The sequence below is a fragment of the Heptranchias perlo genome, chromosome 1 (assembly GCF_035084215.1).
Source record: "Heptranchias perlo isolate sHepPer1 chromosome 1, sHepPer1.hap1, whole genome shotgun sequence".
Classification (NCBI taxonomy): Eukaryota; Metazoa; Chordata; class Chondrichthyes; order Hexanchiformes; family Hexanchidae; genus Heptranchias; species Heptranchias perlo.
Genome location: NC_090325.1, coordinates 96047038 through 96072250, shown reverse-complemented (window position 1 = coordinate 96072250; position 25213 = coordinate 96047038). Strand labels below are relative to the sequence as shown.

Below are 25213 nucleotides of genomic sequence, written 5' to 3'. Positions count from 1 at the left end.
AGCAACTTGCAAAGATTATTTTGATAGCCCTGCAACCCCTTTTACCAAGAAAAGCAAGAGCAGCAACATTGAGAACATAGTCATTTCCAAGCTCCCCTCCAAGTTGCAACCTATCCTGACTTGAATGTAGATACAACTGTCTCCGTTGTCATTCGGTCAAAATTCTGGAATTCTCTACGTAACACCACAAGGACTGCAGTGGTTCAAGAAGACCAATCATCATCTTCTCAAGGTAACTAGGAATAGGCAGAATCTTTCCCACGTTCTCACATTTCCCCAAGCCTTGCCTTTTGTTAGATATTTATACATCTTTTGTTTCTTGAATGTCTCAACATTTCTATTCATTACATTACTGAAGTACTATACTATATTATTTCACTCATTATTTCTCTCTGGCTTTGTATGATTTTTTTTGATTCTTAGTATCATATGATACAGCACAGAAGGAGGCCATTCGACCCATCGAGCCTGTGCTCTTTGGTAGAGCTAACCAAATAGTCCCATTCTCCTGCTCTTTCCCCATAGCCCTGTAAACTTTTTTCCCTTGAAGTATTAATCAAATTCCCTTTTGAAAGTTACCACTGAATCTGCTTCCACCACCGATTCAGGCAGTGCATTCCAGATCATAACAACTCACTACGTTAAAAAAAAGTTTCCTCATGTCGCCTCTGGTTCCTTTGCCACTCACCTTAATTCTGTGTCCTCTAGTTACCGACCTTCTGCCACTGGAAACAGTTTCACCTTATTTACTCTATCAAAACCGTTCATGATTTTGAACATCTCTATCAAATCTTCCCTTAACTTTCTTTGCTCTAAGGAAAGCAACTCCAGCTTCTCCAGTCTCTCCACATAACTCAAGTCCCTCATCCCTGGTACCATTCTAGTACATCTCTTCTGCATCCTCTTGAAGGACTTGACATCTTTCCTAAAGTGTGGTGGCCAGAACTGAACACAGCTGAGGCCTAACCAGTGTTTTATAAAGGTTTAGCATAACTTCCTTGGTTTTGTACTCTATGCCTCTATTAGTAAAGCCAAGAATTCCTTACGCTTTTTTCTTTAAAAGAAAAACAGCCTTCTTAACTTGTCCTGCCACCTTCAAAGATTTGTGTACGTACACCCCAGGACTCTGTTCCTGCACCCTCTTTAAAATTGTACCATTTAGTTTATATTGCCTCTCCTCATTCTTCCTACCAAAATGTATCACTTCACACATTAAATTTCATCTACGATGGGTCTGCCCATTTCACCAGTCTATGTCCTCCTGAAGTCTGTTACTGTCCTCCACATTGTTTACCACATTTCAGAGTCTTGTGTCATCTGCAAACTTTGAAATTATACCCAAGACCAGGGCATTAATATATATCAAAAAGAGCAGTGGTCCTAATACCAACCCCTGGGGAACACCACTATATACTTCCCCCCAGTATGAAAAACAGTTCACCACTACTCTCTGTTTTCTGTCCCTTAGCCAATTTTGAATCCATGCTGCTACTGTCCCTTGAACCCCAGGGGTTTTAAATTTTCTAACAAGACTATTATGTGGTACTTTATCAATTGCTTTTTGAAAGTCCATATGCACAACATCAATCACACTACCCTCATTAACCCTCTCCGTTACTTCATCAAAGAACTCAATCAAATAAGTCAAACATGATTTTCCTTTAACAAATCCATGCTGGCTTTCATTTATTTCCAAGTGCCAATTAATTTTGTCCCAGATTATTGCCTCTAAAAGTTTCCCCACCACCGATGTTAGGCTGACTGGCCTGTAATTGTTGGGTTTATCCTTCTCCACTTTTTTGAACAGGGGCGTAACATTTGCAATCCTCTAGTCCTCTGGCACCATCCCCATATCTAAGGAGGATTGGAAGATTGTGGCCTGAGCCTCTGCAATTTCCACCTTTAATTCCCTCATTAACCTAGGTTGCATCCAATCTGGGCCGGGTGACTTTTCTGCTTTGAGCACTGCCAATCTTTTAAGTACCTCCTTTTTATCTATTTTTATCCTATCCAATATCACTACTATCTCCTCCTTTACTGCTACAATTGGCGGCATCTGCTTCTCTAGTGAAGACCGATGTAAAATATTCATTTAGTACCTCAGCAATATCCTCTGTCTCCACAAGATCTCCATTTTGTCCCTAATCGGCCCTACCCTTCCTTTGACTACCCTTTTACTATTTATATGTTGATAGAAGATTTTTGGGTTCCCTTTTACGTTGGCCACTAATCTATTCTCATACTCTCTCTTTGCCCCTCTTATTCCCTTTTTCAGATTTCCTGTGTACTTTCTGTATTCAGCCTGGTTCTCTACAGTATTATGAACCTTACATTTGTCATAAGCCTCCTTTTCCTGTTTCCTTTTAATTTCTATATCGTTAATCATCCAGGGAGCTCCAGCTTTGGATGCCCTTCCTTTCCCCCTCATGGGAATGTGTCTACTCTGTACCCAAACCATCTCCACCTTGAAGGCCCCCCGTTGTTCAATTACTGTGTAGCCTATCAATTTTTGATTCCAATCCACTTTTGCAAGATCTCTTTATAACTCACTGAAATTAGCCCATCTCCAGTTAAGTATTTTTACGCTTGACTGTTCCTTGTCTTTTTCCATAACTATTCTGAACCTGATGATATTATGATCACTGTTCCTCAAATGCTCCCCCACTGAAACATGCTCCGCCTGCTCCACTTCATTCCCCAGAACTAGATCTAGCATGGTTTCAGTCCTCAGTGAGCTGGAAACACACTGTTCCAGAAAGTTCTTTTGTATACATTTCAGGAATTCCTCCCTCTCTTTGCCCTTTACACTGTTACTGTCCCAGTCTATATTGGGATAATTCAAGTCCTCCATTATGACTACTCTGTACTTCTTGCATCTTTCCGTAATTTGCTTCTCTATCTCCTTCTTACAATTTGGTGGCCTATAGTATACACCCAGTATAATAGCTCCTCTATTGTTCCTTAATTCAAACCAAATAAATTCTGTCTTTGACCCCTCAACTACATCATCCCTTTCCAGTGGTATAATAGTTTCTTTGATCAATACTGCCACCCCCTCCTTTAATCCTTTCCCTATCAATATATATTGTCTTTTCCTCTTTTTCTGATTGTATTAAAATGCCCGTCCGCCTCTTATGTTCAAATACTGATGAAGGATCTACACCCAAAATGTCAACTTGTATTTTCTCTCGACAGATGCTGACTGACCTGCTGTGTGCTTCCAGAATTTTCTGTTTTTGTTATATAATTTTTTCTTATTTAAATGCAAATGCTTGTTTTTATTATTAAATTCACAATCTTGTTGGGGGAAAAAATGCCACATATTTATACATTATTTTAATCAATGTCTTTTCAACAGAGAAATCAAGGTCCAGTTCCTCCTTTGCTAGTTGTATTGTTTCCAGAAACTATTGGCCGACTTTGAATCATTTTATTTTACTTCACCCGATTTTAAACTTGCACATTATTTCTGCCGTGTAGGTACTAGCAGTATGCAGATGCTGCTATTGTCAAAGCTAAGGATCCCAAGTGAATAGGGTTTGGGTATTCTTGATGTGATTCCCTGTGGCTGCAAGTCCACAGCACAAAAAAATGCCTATAACTCAGCTCTAATTTGTCAATCACACTCAGGGAGGCTGTAAAAACAGAGACTGTGGGAAATGGAAATGTCACAATAGTGCAGTGGGGCATGCTCTTCCAATGCTAGAGTCGAGGCACGAGTACTGGAAAGTCGACATTGTAACTAGGCTTTTCTATGCATGAGCAGGGAGTGTTTGATACAGACACTTGTTTTTGCTTTTTCTCAACTCAGCAGAGTCATCTGTCAAACTAAAACAGAAAATGTGGAAACAGCAGTTCAGGCAGAATCTATGGAGAGAAAAGACAAGTCAAAATTGCAGGTGTGGACCCTTCATCAGACCTGAAAGATATTACAGGTGAACAGCATTTAAAAAGGAACAGAACAAAGGGAAGGAGGAGGGGAAACACACATACAAGAGATGAAATAAAATGACCTGTAAAGTGCTTGAGTGGAAAACAGACGGTGGTTAAATGGCAGTAGTGATATTAGCAGAAGACAATAGGAGACATAATAAAGAGAAATCAAAGAAACCAAAGACATTTATAAGACATACAGAATGTGTGAATAGCTCAGGAGGTGAGAGATAAAGGCACTGGAAACAGAAGCACGGAAAACTGGCTACGCTCCAGAAGCTCAGGAGCCTGGGAGGAGAAAAAAGCAATTTGACACACGAGACTGTAGACCACCTCACCAGCACAGTGTTCTGGTGGAAGGTCATCTCTCCCCTGGTTAAGCAGAGGAGTACCAAATCAAAATGATTAAGATCCTATATGAACAGAACCAGTAGTTCGAGTGAAAAGCAAAATACTGCAGATGCTGAAAATCTGAAATAAAAATGGAAAATGCTGGAAAAGCTCAGCAAGTGAGGCAGCACCTGTGGAGAAAGGAACAGAGTTAATGCTTCAGGTCAAAGACCTTCCGTCAGTCAGAGTTCTGATGAAAGGTCTTCGACCTGAAACGTCAACTCTGTTTCTTTCTCCACAGATGCTGCCTGACTTGCTGAGCTTTTCCAGCATTTTCAGTTTTTATTTCAGTAGTTCCAGTGGATGGGCTTTGAATTTTTATGCCAAGGAAACAGAGTTTGAACTGCTGCCTCAAGGATCACTTGAGCTCAGTTATCCCTAATGGGTAGGCGTGGATGTGCTTTTAATAATGCTACTAGATGGAGTGCAAAGTAATAGTGGAGCACGCAATTTCTTTTTTTGGGGGTGGGGGGAGGGGAGGTGGGGTGGGCCTGGAGATATAACAAATAAAAATCAATAGGGGAACCTCCCCATCTCATTTTATTGATATGGAAAAGTGTCCATCGGCCTGAGCACAAGAGGCTGGGGAAAGGGCCTGAATAAAATATGCACCTCTGCTTATTTTTCCAGTTGTACTTACAACTATTTGCAGGTGTTAAGATCATTAAAAATAGGCTTATTTTGAAAGTTGAAAATAGGACACTGGTATGTCAGAGGTACATGTCTTTCAACAACTGAAATTAAACTGACTAGCAAAAGTGTTTCAATTTCCAAAAGGAACAATACAACTGGCCATTTACAGCCATCACAGTAGGAACAGCTTACTGCAATCGGTTTGCCACATTTGTCAAACTAAATACTTCAAAACTACAAAACATATGGATGCAATTGCTTTTGGCATTAAGGAAGCAAATCCGTGTGACTAGCAGTGACACTCTGTAGAATGAGCTTGCTTACCATACTGTGTAACAAACGCTATGCAGCTGTCCACGATGATGGGAATGTCATTTTTGCTGAGCTGCTGGTCTCGTAGTGCATTACCATCTGTACCTGCTGCCTTTCTGATGGCGGCGTGCCAGGCTGTGAAATCCAACTTCGTATGACCATGGATGTACAAAGTTCTACAAGGTTAGAACAAACTTTTAGTCCTTGATGCAATGTTCCGTTTGTGCCAGTTCTGTTCGGTCTTACTTTGGGAGAATCACCAATACAGAGTTAAGCTAACAAAATACAACAACCATCTGAACCTGCTGATGAAATTGCAGCTGTGTAATTTGGCCAGGCTATTTTTTTTTTTTAGCCACCATCCTCCTTCAACGCCTCTCCTCCGTCATCCAGCTGGGTGGAACTACACTCACCTGGTTCCATTCTTATCTATCCAGATAATGGCTTCTCTTCCCGCTCCCACACCGTTACCTTCTGGAGTCCCCCAAAGATCTATCATTGGCCCCCTCCTATTTCTCATCTACATGCTGCCCCTCGGCGACATCATTCGCAAACACAAAGTCAGATTCCACATGTACGTTGACAACACCCAGCTCTACCTCACCACCAACTCCCTCCACTGTCTCTCATTTGTCAGACATCCAGTACTGATTAGCAAAAATTTCCTCCGACTAAATATTGGGAAGACCGAAGCCATTGTCTTTGGTCCCCGCCACAAACTCCGTTCCCTAGCCACCAACTCCATCCCTCACCCTAGCCACCGTCTGAGGTTAAACCAGACCGTTCGCAACCTTGGTATCCTATTTGACCCCGAGATGAATTTCCAACCACATATCTACTCCATCACCAAGACTGCCAAATTCCACCTCCGTAACATTACCCGTCTCCACCCCTGCCTCAGCTCATCTGCTGCTGAAAACCTCATCCGTGCCTTTGTTACCTGAGACTGGACTATTCCAATGGTCTCCTGGCTGGCTTCCCATCTTCCACCCTCCATAAATTTGAGCTCATCCAAAACTCTACTGCCCGTATCCTAACTCACACCAAGTCCCGTTCTCCCATCATCGCTGACCTATATTGGCTTCCAGTCTGGGAAGCCTCTATCTCAAAATTCTGATCCTTGTTTTCAAATCCCTCCATGGCCTCTCCCCTGCCCTCCCTATCTCTGTAACCTTCTACAGCCCTACAACCCTCCGCAATCTCTGCATTCCTCCAATTCTTGCCTCTTGCGCATCCCTGATTTTAATCTCTTCATCAATGGCGGCCATGCCTTCAGCTGCTAGGCCCTAAGCTCTGGAATTCCTTCCCTAAACCTCTCCACCTCTCTACCCTCTTTTAAGATACTCCTTAAAACCTGCATCTTTGACCAACCTTTTGCTCACCTGTCCTAATACTTCCTTATGTGGCTTGGTGTCAAATTTTGTTTGATAATGCTCCTGTGAAGCACCTTGGGACGTTTTACTACATTAAATGCAAGTTGTTGTTGTTTAGATATTAACAGATAGGGCAAATTATTTTTTAAGAATGTCACTGAAAGTTAAATCCACGGTGATGAAATCACAAGTAGAATCCTTTGTTGAGGATGTCATCATGTATCAACCAAAAAAATGATAAGTTTATCTTAAATTGATTTTTTTGTAAATTCCTGCCGGTATGGAGTCCACAGGCGGGATCTCCCTCAATCCTCGGCTACTTCGGTGCCATAAATTTCAGTGACCATTCCAGAGCATCTTTGCTGCGAACATGGAGGGCCATTATTTTAAACTAGTCTGAGAGCTGCTGGTCCCAGGACATCATGCCATTAAAGCTTCACTGTTCCACTTTCTCACTTGATCACCTTAGTGAGATTATTGCTTGTACTCATTCCCACACCCTCCATTATGCTCCATACAATATGTACTACGACATCCATAGATGTGATTTAACTTTTCGAGTTGATTTGGTTTTGATGGCAGTGCCTGTTCTAATGGATACTGGCAGTCGGTGTGCTTTGTTTTGCTGATGTGTGATGTATATACATTTAGAACACAATAACTGTATAATATGTCAAGAAATAATTAACAGCCGATTAATGAAGTAAAATATTCAGTGTAAATTAACAATGTATCTGGGTACATCAAGGCAGCAATCTCATTGAGGGGATTGGACTATGTTAAAGTGTTACACTCATACTATAGGAAACCAATAATTAATACTATCCACACAACATTGAGATCTAAATAAGTAAATATTAGCCAAAGATCAGCACAGTTAGAAAAGTGTGCTTTGGTTGAAAATAGATTTAATAAAATATATTTTTCACAATGATAATTTGCAGTTTCCTAAAATAATGGGCAATGTTTTAAAACACTAAAACATTTGAAAAGAATACAGCTAATTAGCCAGCTAACTCAGCAGCTGCCATTTTACATCAATACTGATAAAAAGCCCTAAAAAGAGATAAATCAGCACGGAGCTACACAGCATATTAGGAGGATTCTGGATACTTGGTACATGCAAAGAATTTTACAGATATAGATGGACTAAGTATAATTTAAACTAATTAGTTACCTTCCTTTTTCCACCAGTAACAAGGCATCCCTCTTCTCACTATGTTCAATCTGAGTGCTGACAGCTGTGAATAGAATGAGAGGAACAGATGAAAATTGGACATCTTTATTGAAAATCAGTATGATGCTTCCCCAATGGCCCAGCAGGTCTATCCAGTGAAGGTCCAAGCTTTGATCCTCAGACTGTGCTGAGTTAAAACAAACATACGGATGCTATCATTAGAAGAAGAGAAAAAGTCAAAGAAAGAACAAATTTGCACTTATATATTGCCTTTCACGTCCTCAGGGCATACCAAAGCGCTTTATAGCCAAAAGTACTTCTACTTTTGAAGTGTAGTCACTGTTGTAATGTAGGGAATGTGGCAGCCAATTTGCACACAGCAAGGTCCCACAAACAGCTTTGTGATAATGACAAGATAATCTGTTTTAGTGATGTTGACTGAGGGATAAATATTGGCCAAGACACCAGGGATAACTCCCCTTTTCTTTGAAATAGTGCCATGAGATCTTTTGCATCCACCTGAGATGGCAGACGGTGCCTCGGTTTAACATCTCATCTGAAAGACAGCACCTCTGACAGTGCAGAGTTCTCTCAGTATTGCACTGGAGTGTCAGTCTAGATTTTTGTGTTCATGTCTCTGGAGTGGGACTTGAACCCACAACCTTCTGATTCAAAGGTGAGAGTGCTACCACTGAGCCATGGCTGCCACCTCATGGTTCCCACTCTGAATCGCTATCAGTAACCACTGCTGGAAATGCTCATGTGTGCACACATTGAGTGATAACAGTATCAGCCTCAGCTGTGATGCCTTCATGGTCACAATGGCTGTCGACATTCATTGTCTCAGCTCACACATGAACAACAGCCACTTGGGAGAGGCACTAAAGTCCTCAAGGAACTGTACTCTAATGATAAGTCAATACCTTCAGGATAGGAAGGGAGGGCAGATTGAAAAAAAAAATTAGGAGAGTAATTTAAAAAAAGCACAAAGTTTTCTTCAGAATTAAGAATCATGTTAAAAAGTTTCCTCTTATATACAGTTTTAGTTGTTATTTTAGGTACACTACTTCTAACCTTTATTATTTGACTCAATGTTGGGTCATTGCACAGCTACATATCTTTATGCATACTGAATCGATCTGTGTAGCTATATTACGTAAATCATTATGCCTGTATGCTGTGGTGTCATAGATCTTGCAATTCTGCTGTCTGATGTTAACATATGAAAGCTTAATGGGCCAGAAATTTCTTTTAAAATAACAGTGAGCCTAACAGCGCTCAGCATTATTAGTGGCAACATCGAAGAGCAAGTTCCGGCAACCAACCCAAACATGTGCAAACGTGGAAATCGGAACTTGCTCTTCCTGGTTCACTGTTGATCCGTCAGCTACACGTTAAACGGACCTCGGGGCTGCAACCAATGGACCAGCGTCAACTTGTTGCACCTACCAGCTGGAAATGAACTAATCTCGCCACAAAACAGGTATACTGAGTTTTATTTTGCATCTAAACTAAGTTTTAACTGCGTGGTAAGTATTAGTGACTGCCAAACAACCTCTCTGGCAATAAAAATTAATTTTTTTAAATGTAGAGTCTCATTACTCCTGATTTTAATAGTGTTTGGACATTTAAAAAAAATTAAAAATTAAAACTTTTTTTACTTTTTCGTTCTGTTTCTTTTGTCTGAGTCTTTTAATCTTACCCTCTTTTTTTTTGCTTTCTCTATCTCATTTTATTGTACATTTACTAACCATGTCTGGCACTTCCTGGTTGTTAGTTTGCGCGGTTTATGATTGAACTGCACTTCCTGGTTCTCACAATTTGGCTTGCTTCAAGTTGATTGGTTGGAGGGACTTAGAGATCCTTTCACCACTCATGCAGCCCGGGAAAAAAAAAACTGATATTTTTTGAACTAGCAGTTCAAGGAAGTTGCCGCAAAAAGGAATGCAGTAAGTTAGTGGCCGACTTTAAATCTAACGAGCAGGGAGCACTGCTGGTTCCCCACTCGGAGCAATTTCCGGCCCAATGTGTTTGTATTTAAAATGAACAGGTTAACACTGCTGTTAAAATAGCATACAAAGTAATGTCGATAAATACATTAAGTCTTCATAAATTATTACATAGCATAATCTCAAGGTCACAGAGCTGTACAGTTCCTTCCATTCGATCATAGAAACTTATCTAATCAGGTCCCAGAACCAGGAACCAATCAGGTCCAGATGTTACCAGGGACAATCAACTCCCAGGATCACCCCTTTAGTATCATTTCCGATTAATTCAGTCAAAAATAACCAACTACATTCTACCAAAACAAAATTTTCTGTAGCATACAGCAACCATGAGAGTTCCCCGACTGTCCCACCATATACACTCAAAGTTAAACTCGCAGTTAGCACCATAAAAATTCAATAATTTACAAAAAAATCTCAAAGTGCTCTACAAACTTCCCCTTCCCACCTCCAATCACTCCCATCCCCCCATTCCCGAACTCCACGCAAAATCAACAGCCTTGTCCCTTGCATTTTCTCCCACTTGAAGACACCACAGGCACATCCACACCACTGTACTCTGGGTCCCAGCCCATCTCAGACCCTATGTCCCAAGAACATGTTCAGCAATCTAAAAGCATGCAAATACTATCAGTTGCATTCCTCTCTGTCCGTCAGTATCAGCTTTAACTACTGCCCACTCTCCTGCAGTCCTGATCCTAGGAAGAGGACATCAAAAAAGAGACAAGGGGGAAAGAGAGAAAAGAGGAGAGAAGGGGAGAGAAAGATAGAGCAAATGAACAGACCCACAAGGATGGAGAGGAACAGAGAAAAGGTGTCACAATAACAGACACAGGTAGAGTAACAGGGAAACTGTGACTAAAAGAGACTAACAGGTAAGACAGAAATACAAGAATAGGAGTAACATGCAGAAACAAAGAGAAAAGCTGAATGTAATCAAAAGGGAGAGTAATGGAGAGAAAAGGAAGAGTAACAGACATAAGGCAACTATGGAACAGTTCTTCTGGCTGCTCCTAAGTCTCTTGACATGGCCCGAAATACCAGACATCTCCAAGTAAGGCACACTAGCCGCAATGGCGGCAGCGAAGTCTTCCCTTATCTCCCAATGTTCACCGTCCAAGAAGTACAAAGAGTTCCCCACGCATCATCAGTAGAACCAGTCTGACAGTCTTTCTGAAAGCTAATAGGTTTGAATATAGCCAAACTGCAGGGATGAAAATCTCCCCTCTGCGCTGGCTATAATGGTCTCACTTGAAATGTTGACAGTTTCAACGTGGGCATGCAATACAAAAGCTGCTCATAACTGGATAGAAATTAGCAGTCTCAGAGAGACTACAAGTATGTCTGGTGTAGGAATTTGGAAAAGCTCGCACTGGTGCAGTAGGGGAAACTTCTGAGGTTGTAGCTAGGGCAGAATGGAAGTGGGGGCTTTACTCTGCACACGATGTGCTACACCTGACTTATGAATGCAGGGGTGCTCATAATTGAAAAATGTGATGGTCAAAATTTCTCAAATAAAAATAGAAGATGCTAGAAATGCACAGCAAGCCTGTCAGTATATGTAAAGAGGAAAGACAGAACCTGCCTTTTCCCTTTACAGATGCTGATGAACTTGTTCTGAATTTCCAGCATTTGTAGGTTTTTTTCTTTTGTTTACATTCCTCAGCTTGATTACCACAAAAAAATTAAAATGCACTATAGCACATCTGGCTTCAACTGTTCTTTATGCATGAATACTGATGGTAGAAAATGAAACAGCTGTAAAATGAAGGCAGTGTCAGGACAAGGAAGAAGTAGTCGCTGTATGAAGGGAAGTTTCAAAAAATGAAGGTAGGTAGAACATGGAGACATTCTGTGTCAACAGTACATTGGTTTACCAACAGGTAAATGGTAAGGCATGAGTTTACATTTGTAATTTTCTATACGAATTACTGCTCTGACAGAAATAATACTAACCTGATGTCCAAAAGTTGCCTTCCCTTTGGGCCAGAGGATAGCATGTGCTGGGGCAAGACGAAGAGAGGGAAGAAGATAACTTAAATATGGGGGACAAAGATGAAGATGGAATAAGAGCAACTCACAAAGTCCTCCCTCCCCTGCAACCTCTACCAGGGACAAGAGCAGCATTTCATGGGAAGACTTTCACCTCTAAGTCATGCATCATCCTGATTGGACATGAATAGCCGTTCCTTCATCGTCGCTGGATCGATATCATGGAATTCCCTACCAAACACTATTCTGGGAGTACCATCACCACAAGGACTGCAGCGATTCAAGAAGGCGGCCCATCAGCACTCAGGGCGAGTGGGGATGGCCAATGAATGTGGCCTTGCGAGTGTCGTCCCCATCCCGAGAATAAATAAAATAAAAAGTAGATGAAACACAATTAGTGGTTTTAAAAATGTGGTATAAGGTCTCAGCCTAGTTTTATTTCAAGCAGGAGGTATAATCGGTGACAGCAAATGGAAACTGTGATTCTGTGATGTCAGGGATGAACAAGTCAAATTTATCCTAGATGATTGCTGAAAGCACCAAAAGGTCAGAAACATTTATATTGTCCTGCAAACAGGGAACCCATGTCCCCATAGCCTAATGCATGTTTGATGTATAATTTCCCGGGTAATTTTCAGTATTTATCTTTAAAAAGTAAATCCAAGTGAGATGGGTAAAACAAAAACATTGGGGTAGAGTTTCCACTTTGGGCCAACTGGGAAATTGCACTGGTTAGGTTATGGTTCAAGTTTCTGCTAAAATTAATCTGCATAATCACAAACGTAAAATCTTCCATGAACCAGCGCAATCGGGCAGCGTAATAGCGAATAATTGTTTATTTTTTTCTTTCCATTGAAAGGAACCACTGCTGACCGCCACTAGAAAGGTAAAAATACTTACCTGAATAAGTTTGGAGTGTAGAAGAATGAATGAGAGGTGATCTCATTGAAACATAAAAAATTCTGAGGGGTCTTGACAGGGTAGATGCTGAGAGGTTGTTTCCCCTGACTGGAGAGTCCAAAACTAGGGGGCATAGTTTCAGGATAAGGGGTCGGCCATTTAAGGCAGAGATGAGGAGGAATTTCTTCACTCAGAGGGTTGTGAATCTTTGGAATTCTCTATCCCAGAGGGCTGTGGATGCTCAGTTGTTGAGGATATTCAAGGCTGAGATGGGTAGATTTTTGGACTCTAGGGGAATCAAGGGATATGAAGATCAGGCAGGAAAGTGGAGTTGAGGTCAAAGATCAGCCATGATCTTATTGAATGGCAGAGCAGGCTCAAGGGATTGTATGGCATACTCCTGCTCCAATTTCTTATGTTCTTAATACGGAGCCAAGAGGTGCAGTAGTGCTTCTCCTGGCTCCTCATTAAAATCTCGGGCTGTTGCCGGCAACTGCTTGACCCCACTTACGATCGCTGGCTCATCCTTCCTCCTGGTCACTGACCCCCATCTCCCGGTCACCCCCTCTCTTCCAAGACCTATCCGAAAATTCAAATAGTCTTCACCGGCAAGCTGCCTGGGGATGCTCAGCAGGCATTTGAAGCTCAGCAGTCTGACGTAAACGAGACCTGAGACCCAATATTGGGTGGGCCTCAGGCCTACTCGTTCCAGCGTAGGGATTGTTTCTAGGCCTATGAATTTAATGAATGCTATTTTAACCCTTTTCAGCAAGTGATGGTCAACTTTATTTGATTTGCTAAACAGATAGGATAATTCTAAGTTCCAACAACGCCCCAGGAAAAATCTGTACAAGTAGGAGAAATGCAACTGGGAATTTCCGCAGGGGTTTTCTAATCTCCTGCCATAACTTTGGCTGAAATCCGGAGAAATGGCATAAATGGTCATTTTCTCCCGGGCTTCCACCGATCTTCTGTCCAAGTTACAGCGGGATCTCTGGAGAAAACTTGTGGAAATTCTATCCCCATGTGTGCAAAGATTCATCATTCATATTTGGTACAGACTTTTTGGATTGATACAAAACATCATGGTGCAACCCCTGAAGCTCTTCTGCTCCTGGCATAAATGCTAGCAATTTTTGTGCAGGTGCCCTGATCATAATATTGTGCAGGAGTGACATTGTAGAGGATGGACTCTGGGAAATAGTAAGCTAGTTGACTGGCTGAGGATAACTTACTGGGTATGTGTGGTCCTGAGACCAAGAGCAAGCCATGAGGTAGAATGTGACTTTGTTACAGTGGTAGCAAAAATCTATGGGTGAAAGGAAGGGTACAGTCAGTCATTCAAAATGTATCTGTCAGTGTCAGTTTGTCTTAGTGGTAGCACTCTCCCCTCTGAGTCGGAAGGTTGTACTTTCAAGGACTACTCCAGACCTTGTAGCACATAATCTAGGCTGACACTTCAATGCCAAAACTTATCCCTCAACCAACATCACTAAAACAGGTTGACTGGTCATTACCTTACTGTTATTTGTGGAATTACATGGAATGTACAGCACAGAAACAGGCCACTCGGCCCAACAGGTTCATGCCAGTGTTCATTTTCCACACGAGCCTCCTCCCACCCTTCTTAATCTAACCCCATCAACATAACCATCTATTCCTTTCTCCCTCATGTACTTATCTAGCTTCCCCTTAAATGCATCTATGCTAGTCACCTCAACTACTCCTTGTGGTAGTGAGTTCCATATTCTAACCACTCTCTGGCGAAAGAAATTTCTCCTGAATTCCCTATTGGATTTATTAGTGACTGCCTTAAATTTATGGCCCCTAGTTCTAGCCTCCCCTGTAAGTGGAAACATCTTCTCTATCATAATCTTAAAGACTTCTATTAGGTCACCCCTCAGTGTTCTCTTTTCCAGAGAAAAGAGCCCCAGCCTGTTCAGTCTTTCCTGATAGGTACAACCTCACAGTTCTGGTATCATCCTAGTAAATCTTTTTTCCCACCTTCTCCTATTTCCTTTTTATAATATGGAGACCAAAACTGTTCACGGTGTAGTCTAAATCAGGTTCTATACAAGTTTAAAATAACCTCTCTGCTTTTCAATTCTATCCCTCTAGAAATGAAATCCAGTGCTTTGCTTTTTTAATGGCCTTATTAACCTGCAACGCTACTTTTATGATTTGTGCATCTGTACCCCCAGATCCCTATTATAAATTGGATAGCCATGTGGTGAAGGATAGACTACTAGAGCCTAGTCTTCAGTTACTTCCAAACTTTTATTCACAAAGCTCCACATTAACCCCACACCACACCACACCCCAGATCAGCTCTCCTATAAATGGATAGAGTTCCCAATTGATCACCACCTGAATACAATTAACAATAATTGATATAAATCACAGATACAATTAACACTCTCTGCTCCTCTACCCCATTTAGGCTCTTATTTTCCATGGAATATGTGGTCTCCTAATTCTTTCTACCAATATGTACCACCTCACACTTATCTATATTGAAATTAATTTGCAATTACACACCCATTCTGCAAGTTTATTAATGTCTTCCTGCATCTTGTCGCAGTCCTCCTCAGTATTAACAATACCCCCACCCCCTCCCAATTTGGTGACGTCTGCAAATTCTGAAATTGTACTTCCGATTTCAGAGTCCAAATTGTTTATGTAAACGGTGAACAACAGTGGTCCCAGTACCGATCCTTGTGGAACACCAATTCTCACCTTTTGCCAGTCTAAGTAACTACCTTTAACCTCTATTCTGTTTTGTAGCCAGCTTGCTATCCATTCTGCAACCTGTCCCCTAACTCCACATGCTCTGACCTTTGTCATAAGTCTACAATGCCCATACCTTATCAAAGGCCTTTTGAAAATATAAATATATTCCATCTACTACACTACCCTTAACTACCCTATGTTACTTCTTCAAAGAATTCAATAAGGTTGATCAAGCATGACCTTCCCTTTTGAAATCTGTGCTGACTATTCTTTATTATATTTTCGGATTCTAGGTGTTTTTCTATTACATCTTTGAGTAAGGATTCCATTATGTTTTCTACCACCAACTTTAAGCTAATTGGATTACGGTTCCCTGGACTTGTTCTATCTCCCTTTTTAAATATAGGAATCACATTAGCTGTCCACCAGTCCTCTGGCACTATTCCCTTTTCTAATGAATTTTTATACAATAGTGCCTCTGCTATCTCTTCCGTAACTTTTTTAAAATATGTGCGGATGCAATCATGGGTTTTTTTCCTCTCTAAGTTTGATTAATTTATCAATTATCTCCCCTCTTTCTATCTTAAATGTCTTTATATCTTTTTTGATCTCTTCTTCTAATGTCATGCCCACAATGTTAGTCTCCCTGGCAAATACTGAGGCAAAATAATTACTTAATATTTCTGCCATTTCGCTGTCATTACCTGCGAGTTTATAGTGTGTACCCCTTAGTGGCCCTATCCCTATACTGATTTATCTTTTGTTATTTATGTGTCTGTAGAATGCTTTGTTTTTTTTTTATATTCCTTGATAATTTAATTTTGTTGTCTCTCTTTGCCTTCCTAATTCTCATTTTGACTTCTTGCCTAAACTTTTTGTATTCCCTTTTGTCATTGTCCCCTTTCTTGTCTATTTACTTAGTGTATGCCCTTTTTTTTAGTTTCAATTTTGTCCCTATTTCTTTATTCATCCTTGGTGAGTCATTACTGGCTAGTTTGTTCTTGCTTTTTTAGTGGGATATATTTTTCTGGATTCTAGTGATCACGTTTTAAATGTTTACCATTGATATTCATTTCTTTCTTTGTCAGTAATTTTTTCCAGTTTATTTTCCCTAGTTCCATTCTCATCCACTTAAAATCAGCTTCCTTCTCAATCTTTATCTTAAACCTTATTCTGTTGTGATTGCTATTGCCTAGATGTTCCCCGAAGCTTACTTCTCTTATCTGTTCTGGTTCATGTCCCAGTACTAGATCCAGCAGTGCTTCCTCTCTTGTTGGACTTTCTACATACTGGGTAAGGAAGGGGTCCTGCTCACATTGTAAAAACTCCTTTCCATGTACCTCTTCTTGCCAGTTTGTTTGGGGGTAGCTAAAATCTCCCATGATTATCATACTATGTCCTTTAATCATTTCACATATTTGCTTATGTATTTCTTCCTTCACCTACTTTTCATTATTACGTGGTCTGTAGTATACTCCTATTAATGTGATTGATCCATTGTTATGTTTTATTTCAATCCATATGGGTTTGGTTTCTATCTTTCTGATAGTTAAGTCCCTTTTTTCTACTGCCGTTATGTTATCTCTAATTAGTACAGCTATTCCACCCCCCCTTCTTCCTTCCCTATCCTTTCTGATTATGTTATAACCTGCAATATTTAGTTTCCAGTCCTATTTTTTATGTAGCCATGATTCAGTTATTCCTACTACATCTGGTTCCTCGCTACGGATTGTGGTCTCCAGTTCCCCCATTTTATTTCGGACGCTGTGTACATTGCTGTCCAGGCACTTTAATTCGTCTTTAATATTCTTGTGTGCAAATTGTCTGCCAAGTTTCTTCACAAAACAACATTGACTAGATTTGAAAATTAATTTATTGACTGCAAAGTGCTCTGGGCATTCTGAGGAAGTGAAAGGTGCCCTATAAATACAAGTCCTATCTTTCTTATTAGAACAACACCAAAGTCTAGCATTAAAAACAAGTGGAAAAGTTACATTTAGTAATCATCGAGTATTAAGATAAGTAACATTGGTGCTCATCAAATGTTAAATGAGCACAACCTTTCATCTAGCAATTATACATTTCCCCAGAAGCTCATGGTCATCCACAATATGCATTAACAATTCTGATCTCTTTTTCAAATGAACCCAAATTCTCTTTATTTAAATGTGATATTAAAATTAATTTTAAAAATACATTAATATTAAAGCTCAACTTTTGAAAAAATATATTTTCAATCCAAAACTGAAACATGATGTATTATAATTAATTAAAAGATCATAAATATCACTGCAGAAACTCAGAATGTGCTGATCTGCACTTTGGGTTTAAATAAAAGTAGATGTTTTAGATGGTCCTCGGTTGTGCATTGTTATGACATGATAATTTACAGGTTGAGATGTTAGGCCACAGCACCATAAAAATAAATCCTAATAAATTCTGCCCCCACAGTATGAACAGATATATTTAGGAACCATGTAACATTTTTAGGATAACTTTGCTTACTGGGAGAGATGAGAAGTGGCAAATTACAGTGCATATTTTTAAAAATGAACTTAACAGCAATGTTTTAATAACCTGAAAGTAAACTAGTGGAGAGACTAGAGAAGCTGTGATTGTTCTCCTTAGAGCAGAGAAGGTTAAGAGGAGATTTAATAGAGGTATTAAAAATTATAAGGGACTTTGATGGGAGTAAATAAAGAGAAACTGTTTCCACTGGAAGGAGGGTAAGTAACCAGAGGACACAGATTTAAGATAATTGGCAAAAGAACCAGAGGGGAGATGAGGAGAATTTTTAATTTACATAGCAAGTTTTTATGATCTAGAATGTACTGCCTGAAAGGGTAGTGGGAAGCAGATTCAATAGTAACTTTCAAAAGAGAATTGGATAAATACTTGAAAAGGAAAAATTTGCAGGGCTATGGGAAAGAGTAAGGGAGTGGGACTAACTGGATAACTCTTTCAGAGAGCTGGTACAGAAACGATGGGCTGAAAGACCTCCTTTTGTGCTGTATAATTAGATAATTCTATGATTCTAGTAAATGTGATATATCAAAATCTTACTAAGCTCTTGCAGCCTCTTTAAATGGACTGAATCCTCTTCAGCCATGTCCTGCTCAGGACAGAAGCAGAGTCGTGATTTCTCTAATGCAAACCAGCCTGCTCGCCAGTGTTCTAGATTACGTACATCCTTGTAGTAGAGTCGACCAATTAGTTCATAATCTCTCTTGGACAGATTTTCTACTACTGCAGGAACAAAACACTAGAAAACACAAGTCAATCAGGAAACTTTAACTGTGGAGGATTACAATAGCTTTCTGCCAAAAAAAAAAAGCACAATATTAATATAATGAGATTACACGATATCTATCCCACATTTCTAATTTAACTGATTGGCATCACACATTTACAAAAAATAGTTTTGATATGTTGGATGTAGCACACAAAACATGTGTTTTAACAGTTATGGTGGCTGTTCTGTACTCAACCAAATTGCATTCTGTATAGTGTTGTATAGAAAAATCAAGATTTTTTTGATATGCATAAGTTCTTTCCTGGGGCATTGCTTCTGCTAAGTCAGTGGATATTGAATTCACTGAAGCTTCCACCTAGAACTCCTGGTTCAAAAAAAAAACTTTCCTTCCTGGTCACTGTTAGTGAATCCTGGCACGTTTCTCTTCTGGTCGCAGCCAGCTGTACAAAGCCTGTGTGTTGGGTACATCTGTGCTATTAAGGGTCTCACATAGTATTAAGCAGCTTAAGTGTATCAAAACATTTTCCATTTAAGCCTGGAAAGTACTGTTGACAATATCAGCAGACACATACTTAACATGGTCATGTGACATTCCTGTGTCCACCATTTCCATGCAGGCGCTAATACATTTACTATAGTGTACAGAGGACTCTAATACATATGCAATGTATCTGTCCACTAATATGGCAAACATTAATCTCTAGGCATTAGATGTTAAAATTAGTAAAGCTAGTAAGCATGCTAATTAATCACTGATTAGATACAAGATGTGATCTCTATGCACAAATAGGTTCATTATTCTTCCTGGTTTTCCTTTGTAACCTATCTTGTAAGCAACTTCCATCATCTTTCAGTGCTCCAGGTAGCAATTAAACTGGTAACTGATGTACCCCATCACAACTGAGGCAGCAGATTGAAATGTCAGGCAGCCCTGGGGCTCAAGGTTTGTGGTTTCTGAACTGTGACTGAGTGTTCTTACTATTACACTACTAAGCTACAAAGAAAATCCAGTTAGAAAAGGTGGGATGTCATAGTTTTATTTCATTCTAGTTTCTAAACTTTATTACATGGATTATAACGTTACTGTCATAGGCTCAATTCAATTTAATTTGAAATAAGACTCTCCTAAATTTGTAGATGCTATTATATTTTTATTATTATATGAACTGAGAATATCTTACTTTGCCATTTTAATGCCATTGACGGAGCCAGAAACATATTGAACATTTATAAATGGTAAAAACATGCAAAATCACAGGACTCAGGAGCAAAAAAGTAAATTCCCATGTTATCTAAAATGCCTTGGGCATTTTCAACATATAAAATATATTTTTAAGATTTTTCTTCACCTTGGATATTGCACGGGTCCAGTCTTTTAGAATTTCGATATTATCAGTTCCAAAGGAGAAGACACGTTCTGACAGCAAATACATCTCAAAGGTATAGCTTACCCTGAAGCAAACAAGAAGAACAGCATTAGAAGCTTGTAAAAATAAGGCACCCGAGGCTACTTCGCAAACGTTAATGTTTCAAGCCGAAAGCAAGCATGTTAATATTCTCACACACTGGATTTCAAGTGGACTGAAGGAAGTCTTTGTCAGATGATCACGTACGTTGACTTCTAATTAGATTTTGTACCGAATGAACTTTGGATAAACTTCTGCAGCAGTGCTAATCCCCCTTTTCTAAAGCCTCTGATAATAAGCCCAAATTTCAATATTTTGTGCAGCAAAGATTAGATGTTCAGAAACTTAAATGTTGAACCAATCTGGAATGAACTAGAACAGCCTCATTACAACAGCATACCACTGTGGCATAAGCATGTAGAACATAAATATATGTTGAACATAAACACTCTGCAGTTACATCAGAGTTGACATCTTTTGTGTCATCATCAAACTGCATTTTCACTATATACAGTACTGCCATACACAATGACACAAATACATTTCAGCACCAAACTTGAAGAAAAATGGACGGCACTAAACAGTTGCACATGGATCGTTGTAGGATAGAACCAGAAAAAAAGGATACTTCTCGTAATAGCATTAAATTTACTCAGGATATCAAGATATGTAGCCAAATGACCACCATAAGGGATATAGATGTTATTCGAATTTACAGGTCACAAAATACATATATATAAAAATTCATTAGAAAAGGGAATAGTGCCAGAGGACTGAAAGGCAACTAATGTTATTCCTATATTTAAAAAGGGAGATAGAACAAGTCCAGTGAATCAGTTAGCTTAATGTCGGTGGTAGGAAAGATAATGAAATCCTTACTCAAAGATGTAATAGAGAAACATCTTGAAACCGAAAATATGATAAAGAATAGTGAGCATGGATTTCAAAAGGGAAGGTCATGTTTGATCAATCTTATTGAATTCTTTGAAGATGTAACAGAAAGGGTAGACAAAAGTAATGCAGCAGATGTAATGTATTTGGATTTTCAAAAGGCCTTCGATAAAGGTACCACATAGTAGACTCATGACTAAGGTCAGAGCACATGGAGTCAGATGGCAGGTAGCAGAATGGACAGCGAGCTGGCTACAAAACAGAAAACAGAGAGTAAGGAATGAGTAGCTACTCAGACTGGCAAAAAGGTAGGAATTGGTGTTCCACAGGGATTTTTTTTATTCGTTCATGTGGGATGTGGGCGTCGCTGGCAAGGCCAGCATTTATTGCCCATCCCTAGTTGCCCTTGAGAAGGTGGTGGTGAGCTGCCTTCTTGAACCACTGCAGTCCGTGTGGTGAAGGTTCTCCCACAGCGCTGTTAGGTAGGGAGATCGGTGCTGGGACCACTGTTGCTCACAATTACATTAACGATTTGGACTCGGGAATCGGAAGTACAATTTCAAAATTTGCGGAAAACACCAAATTCGGGGTATAGTTAATACAAAGGAAGAATGCGTCAAAATGCAAGAAGACATTAATAAACTTGCAGAATGGGCGTGTAATTGGCAAATGAATTTCAATATAGATAAGTGAGGTGGTGCATTTTGGTAGGAAGAATAAGGAGGCCACATTTTGCTTGAATAATAAGTCTAAATGGGGTAGAGGAGCAAAGCGATCTCTGGGTACAGATACACAAATCACTAAAAGTAGCGAAGGCCAAGAAAAAGGCAAACCAAGCAATGGGGTTCATTTCTAATTGAAAAGCAGAAGTTATGTAATTCTTGTATAGAACCTTGGTTAGATCACACTTGGGAGTACTGTGTACATTTCTGGTCTCTATATTAAAGAAAGGATATAGAGAGATTGGCGAAGGTGCAAAAAAGATTCACAAGGATGTTACCAGAACTGAGGGGATATACTTATCAGGAAAGACTAAACAGGCTGGGGCTCTTTTCTCTAGAACAGAGAAGACTGAGGGGTGACCTGATAGAGGTCTTTAAGGTAAGACAGGGTAGACATAAAGAAAAAGTTTACACTTGTGGGAGAGTGCAAATCTAGAGGTCATCAATATAAGATAGTCGCTAATAAATCAAATAGGGAATTCAGGAGAAACCTTTTTACTCAAAGAGTGGTAAGAATGTGGAATGCGCCACCACAAGGAGTAATTGAGGCAAATAGCATAGATGCATTTAAGGGGAAGCTAGATAAGCACACAAAGGAGAAAGGAATAGGAGAGTATCCTGATAGGGGTAGATGAAGTAGGAAGGGAGGAGGCTCGTGTACGGCATAAACACCGGCATAGACCAGTAGGGCTGAATGGCCTATTCCTGTGCTCGTAACTCGATGTAAAGTTCCTCAATGTTTTTGGCATTTCTCTGGTGCAGAGTTGATACAAGACAATTTTTAGGTCTGCAAATTGAGGCGGTAGCCATTTCCACTGGTTTTCTACTACAGAATTAATGCAACCGAATTCTTGATGATTGTTTGGGCCTCTCCATGATCCACCAACCAAGTCCTCACAGAGCTCATTAACATATTAAAATGAGGGCCAGTGGCACTGGCATGCTGGAAACTCAGAAATCATGCTCACAATGTGTCAGGGGTGACTTAGAACCAGATAAACAAGGCATACCTGTTGCCAGTAGCAGCTAAGCCGAAAGGTGCAGGAACTTTGACAACTAATTATTGGAGCTGGGAAAGTCAACATTTGACTTCTCACTGACTGCCTGTGGGACTGGGACCAGAGAGATAGTTTTGCCACCGTTCACAACTGCATATAGTGACACCACTTTTCCCGGCTAGAATAAAGATGATTGGGTAATTCCCCCGTCAATCACACCTAGAGACTGCACTGCTATAAGTAATTGGGAGTGATTTTACATACATAAGTTGTATTATCTTTCGTTCATTCTCTGCATTTTGCTGAAGAAATCATCGCGTTTTTATTGGGAGAAGTTGCTGCGGTTTTGGTCACGAGTACTGTTTGCTGCAGTTCGTAGAGAAACTTCTTAAATAGACTTGGTAAATAGACGTTGTTTACTTTGCTGTTTGCTGAGTAAATAGTCTTTGTTTGCTGTAAAATAGACTGTTGTCATAATTCCCGCCTCACCTCCAACTTACTGGCCGACACAGTGCAACTCATTGACTCCACTATGTCAGCCAATCACTCCGCCCATTCACAGTGAGACGTTCTGAGGACCAAGCATGGGATTCCCAATGGGTGTTCCTTTGTTTGCAACAATAATGGAGGAGCAGCAGCCAAGGAGGATGGAGGAAAGGAGAGCACACCACAGTGAAGTGAGGACATTATGAAAACAGTGCTTCCATAATGGGAATTTGCCTAGAGTGGAAATTCAGAGCAGAGGGAGGAAAAGAATAGGTAAGAATATAAACAGCATGCTATTCTGGTACCACTTCTGTTCACTGAGCACACCAATGGTTGGATAAAGGACTTGAGGGAGTGCAGTCCAAAACTGCAGATGATACTAAAACAATAGGCATAGTAAATAATGCTGAGGACCAAAGAAAGCAGCATGGTGATATTTATAAGATGATGGAATGGGCAAAAAAGTGACAGATGGAATTCAAAAATCAGTAAATATGAGGTGGTACATGGAATCATAGAGTGATACAGCACAGAAGGAGGCCATTTGGCCAATTGTGTCTGTATTGGCTTGCTGAAAGAGCAATCCAATTGATCACAATCCCCTGCCCTTTCCACATAGCCCTGCAATTTTTTTCTTTTCAAGTATTTATCCAAATCCGTTTTGAAAGTTATTACTGAATCTGCTTCCACCACCCTTTCAGGCAGTGCATTCTAGATCATCATAACTCGCTGCCCAAAAAAAACTCATCTTCCCTCTGGTTCTTTTATCAATTAACTTAAATCTGTGTCCTCTGGTTACCAATTCTTCTGCCACTGGAAACAGTTTCTCCTTATTTACTTTATCAAAAGGTTTCAGGAGGACCAGGCAGATAGTGCAGGAGTCCCCTGAGTGCACCTCACTGTCTAACCAGTATTAAGTTCTGAATACTGGTGAGGGAAAGGGTTCCTCTGCGGAGTGCAGCCAGAGCCAAGTCCACAGCACCATGGATGGCTCAGCTGCACTGGGTGGTGGGGGGTGTGGCGCCGGGGGGGAGGAGAAAGGTCAGGAGAGCAATAGTAATAGGGGACTTTATAGTTAGGGGAGCAGACAGGTGTTTCTGCCGCCACAGACGTGATTACAGGATGGTATGTTGCCTCCCTGGTGCCAGGGACAAGGATGTCACTGAATGGCTGCAGAACATTCTGGGGTAGGGTGAACATCCAGAGGTCGTGGTCCATATTGGCACCAATAGATAGAAAGAGGGATGAGATCCTGCAGGCAGATTTTAAGGAGTTAGGAAAGCGATTAAGAAGCAGGACTTCAAAGGTAGTAATCTCTGGATTACTCCCGGTGCCACGTGCTAGTGAGCATAGAAATAGGAGGATAGAGCAGATGAATGCGTGGCTGGAGAGATGGTGCAGGAGGGAGGGTTTTAGATTCCTGGGGCATTGGAACCAGTTCTGGGGAAGGTGGATGGATTGCACTTCAACGGAGCTGGGACCAATATCCTCACGAGGAGGTTCGCTAGTGCTGTGGGGGAGGGTTCAAACTAATTTGGCAGGAGGAGGGGCACCAGGATGTAGCAGTGCAAAGGAAAAAGAAGGGGCACAAAGAATCGGGGGAGAAAAATAGCACTAAAGCAAGTAATAGTACAGTATTAGGTGGGATCAGACTGTGAGAGTGACTGTCCTTGACATCAAGGCAGCATTTGATCGAGTGTGGCACCAAGGAGCCCGAGTAAAATTGAAGTCAATGGGAATCAGGGGGAAAACTCTCCAGTGGCTGGAGTCATACCTAGCACAAAGGAAGATGGTAGTGGTTGTTGGAGGCCAATCATCTCAGCCTCAGGACATTGCTGCAGGAGTTCCTCAGGGCAGTGTCATAGGGTCAACCATCTTCAGCTGCTTTATCAATGACCTTCCCTCCATCATAAGGTCAGAAATGGGGATGTTCGCTGATGATTGCACAGTGTTCAGATCCATTTGCAACCCCTCAGATAATGAAGCAGTCCGAGCCCGCATGCAGCAA

The 25213-nt window shown here is 40.5% G+C and overlaps 1 protein-coding gene across 1 annotated transcript in view; it reads right to left on the bottom strand.

The window, feature by feature from the left end:
• Nucleotides 1-25213, bottom strand: part of arap2 (ArfGAP with RhoGAP domain, ankyrin repeat and PH domain 2) — a 332431-nt gene that overhangs the window by 87270 nt on the left and 219948 nt on the right. Inside the window, exons 17-20 of the mRNA XM_067988973.1 lie at nt 20052-20154; nt 18513-18711; nt 7819-7882; nt 5281-5444 (exon numbers count right to left, since the gene is read on the bottom strand). Of these exons, the coding sequence (XP_067845074.1) occupies nt 5281-5444; nt 7819-7882; nt 18513-18711; nt 20052-20154 (530 nt within the window). The remainder of the gene's footprint in view (nt 1-5280; nt 5445-7818; nt 7883-18512; nt 18712-20051; nt 20155-25213) is intronic.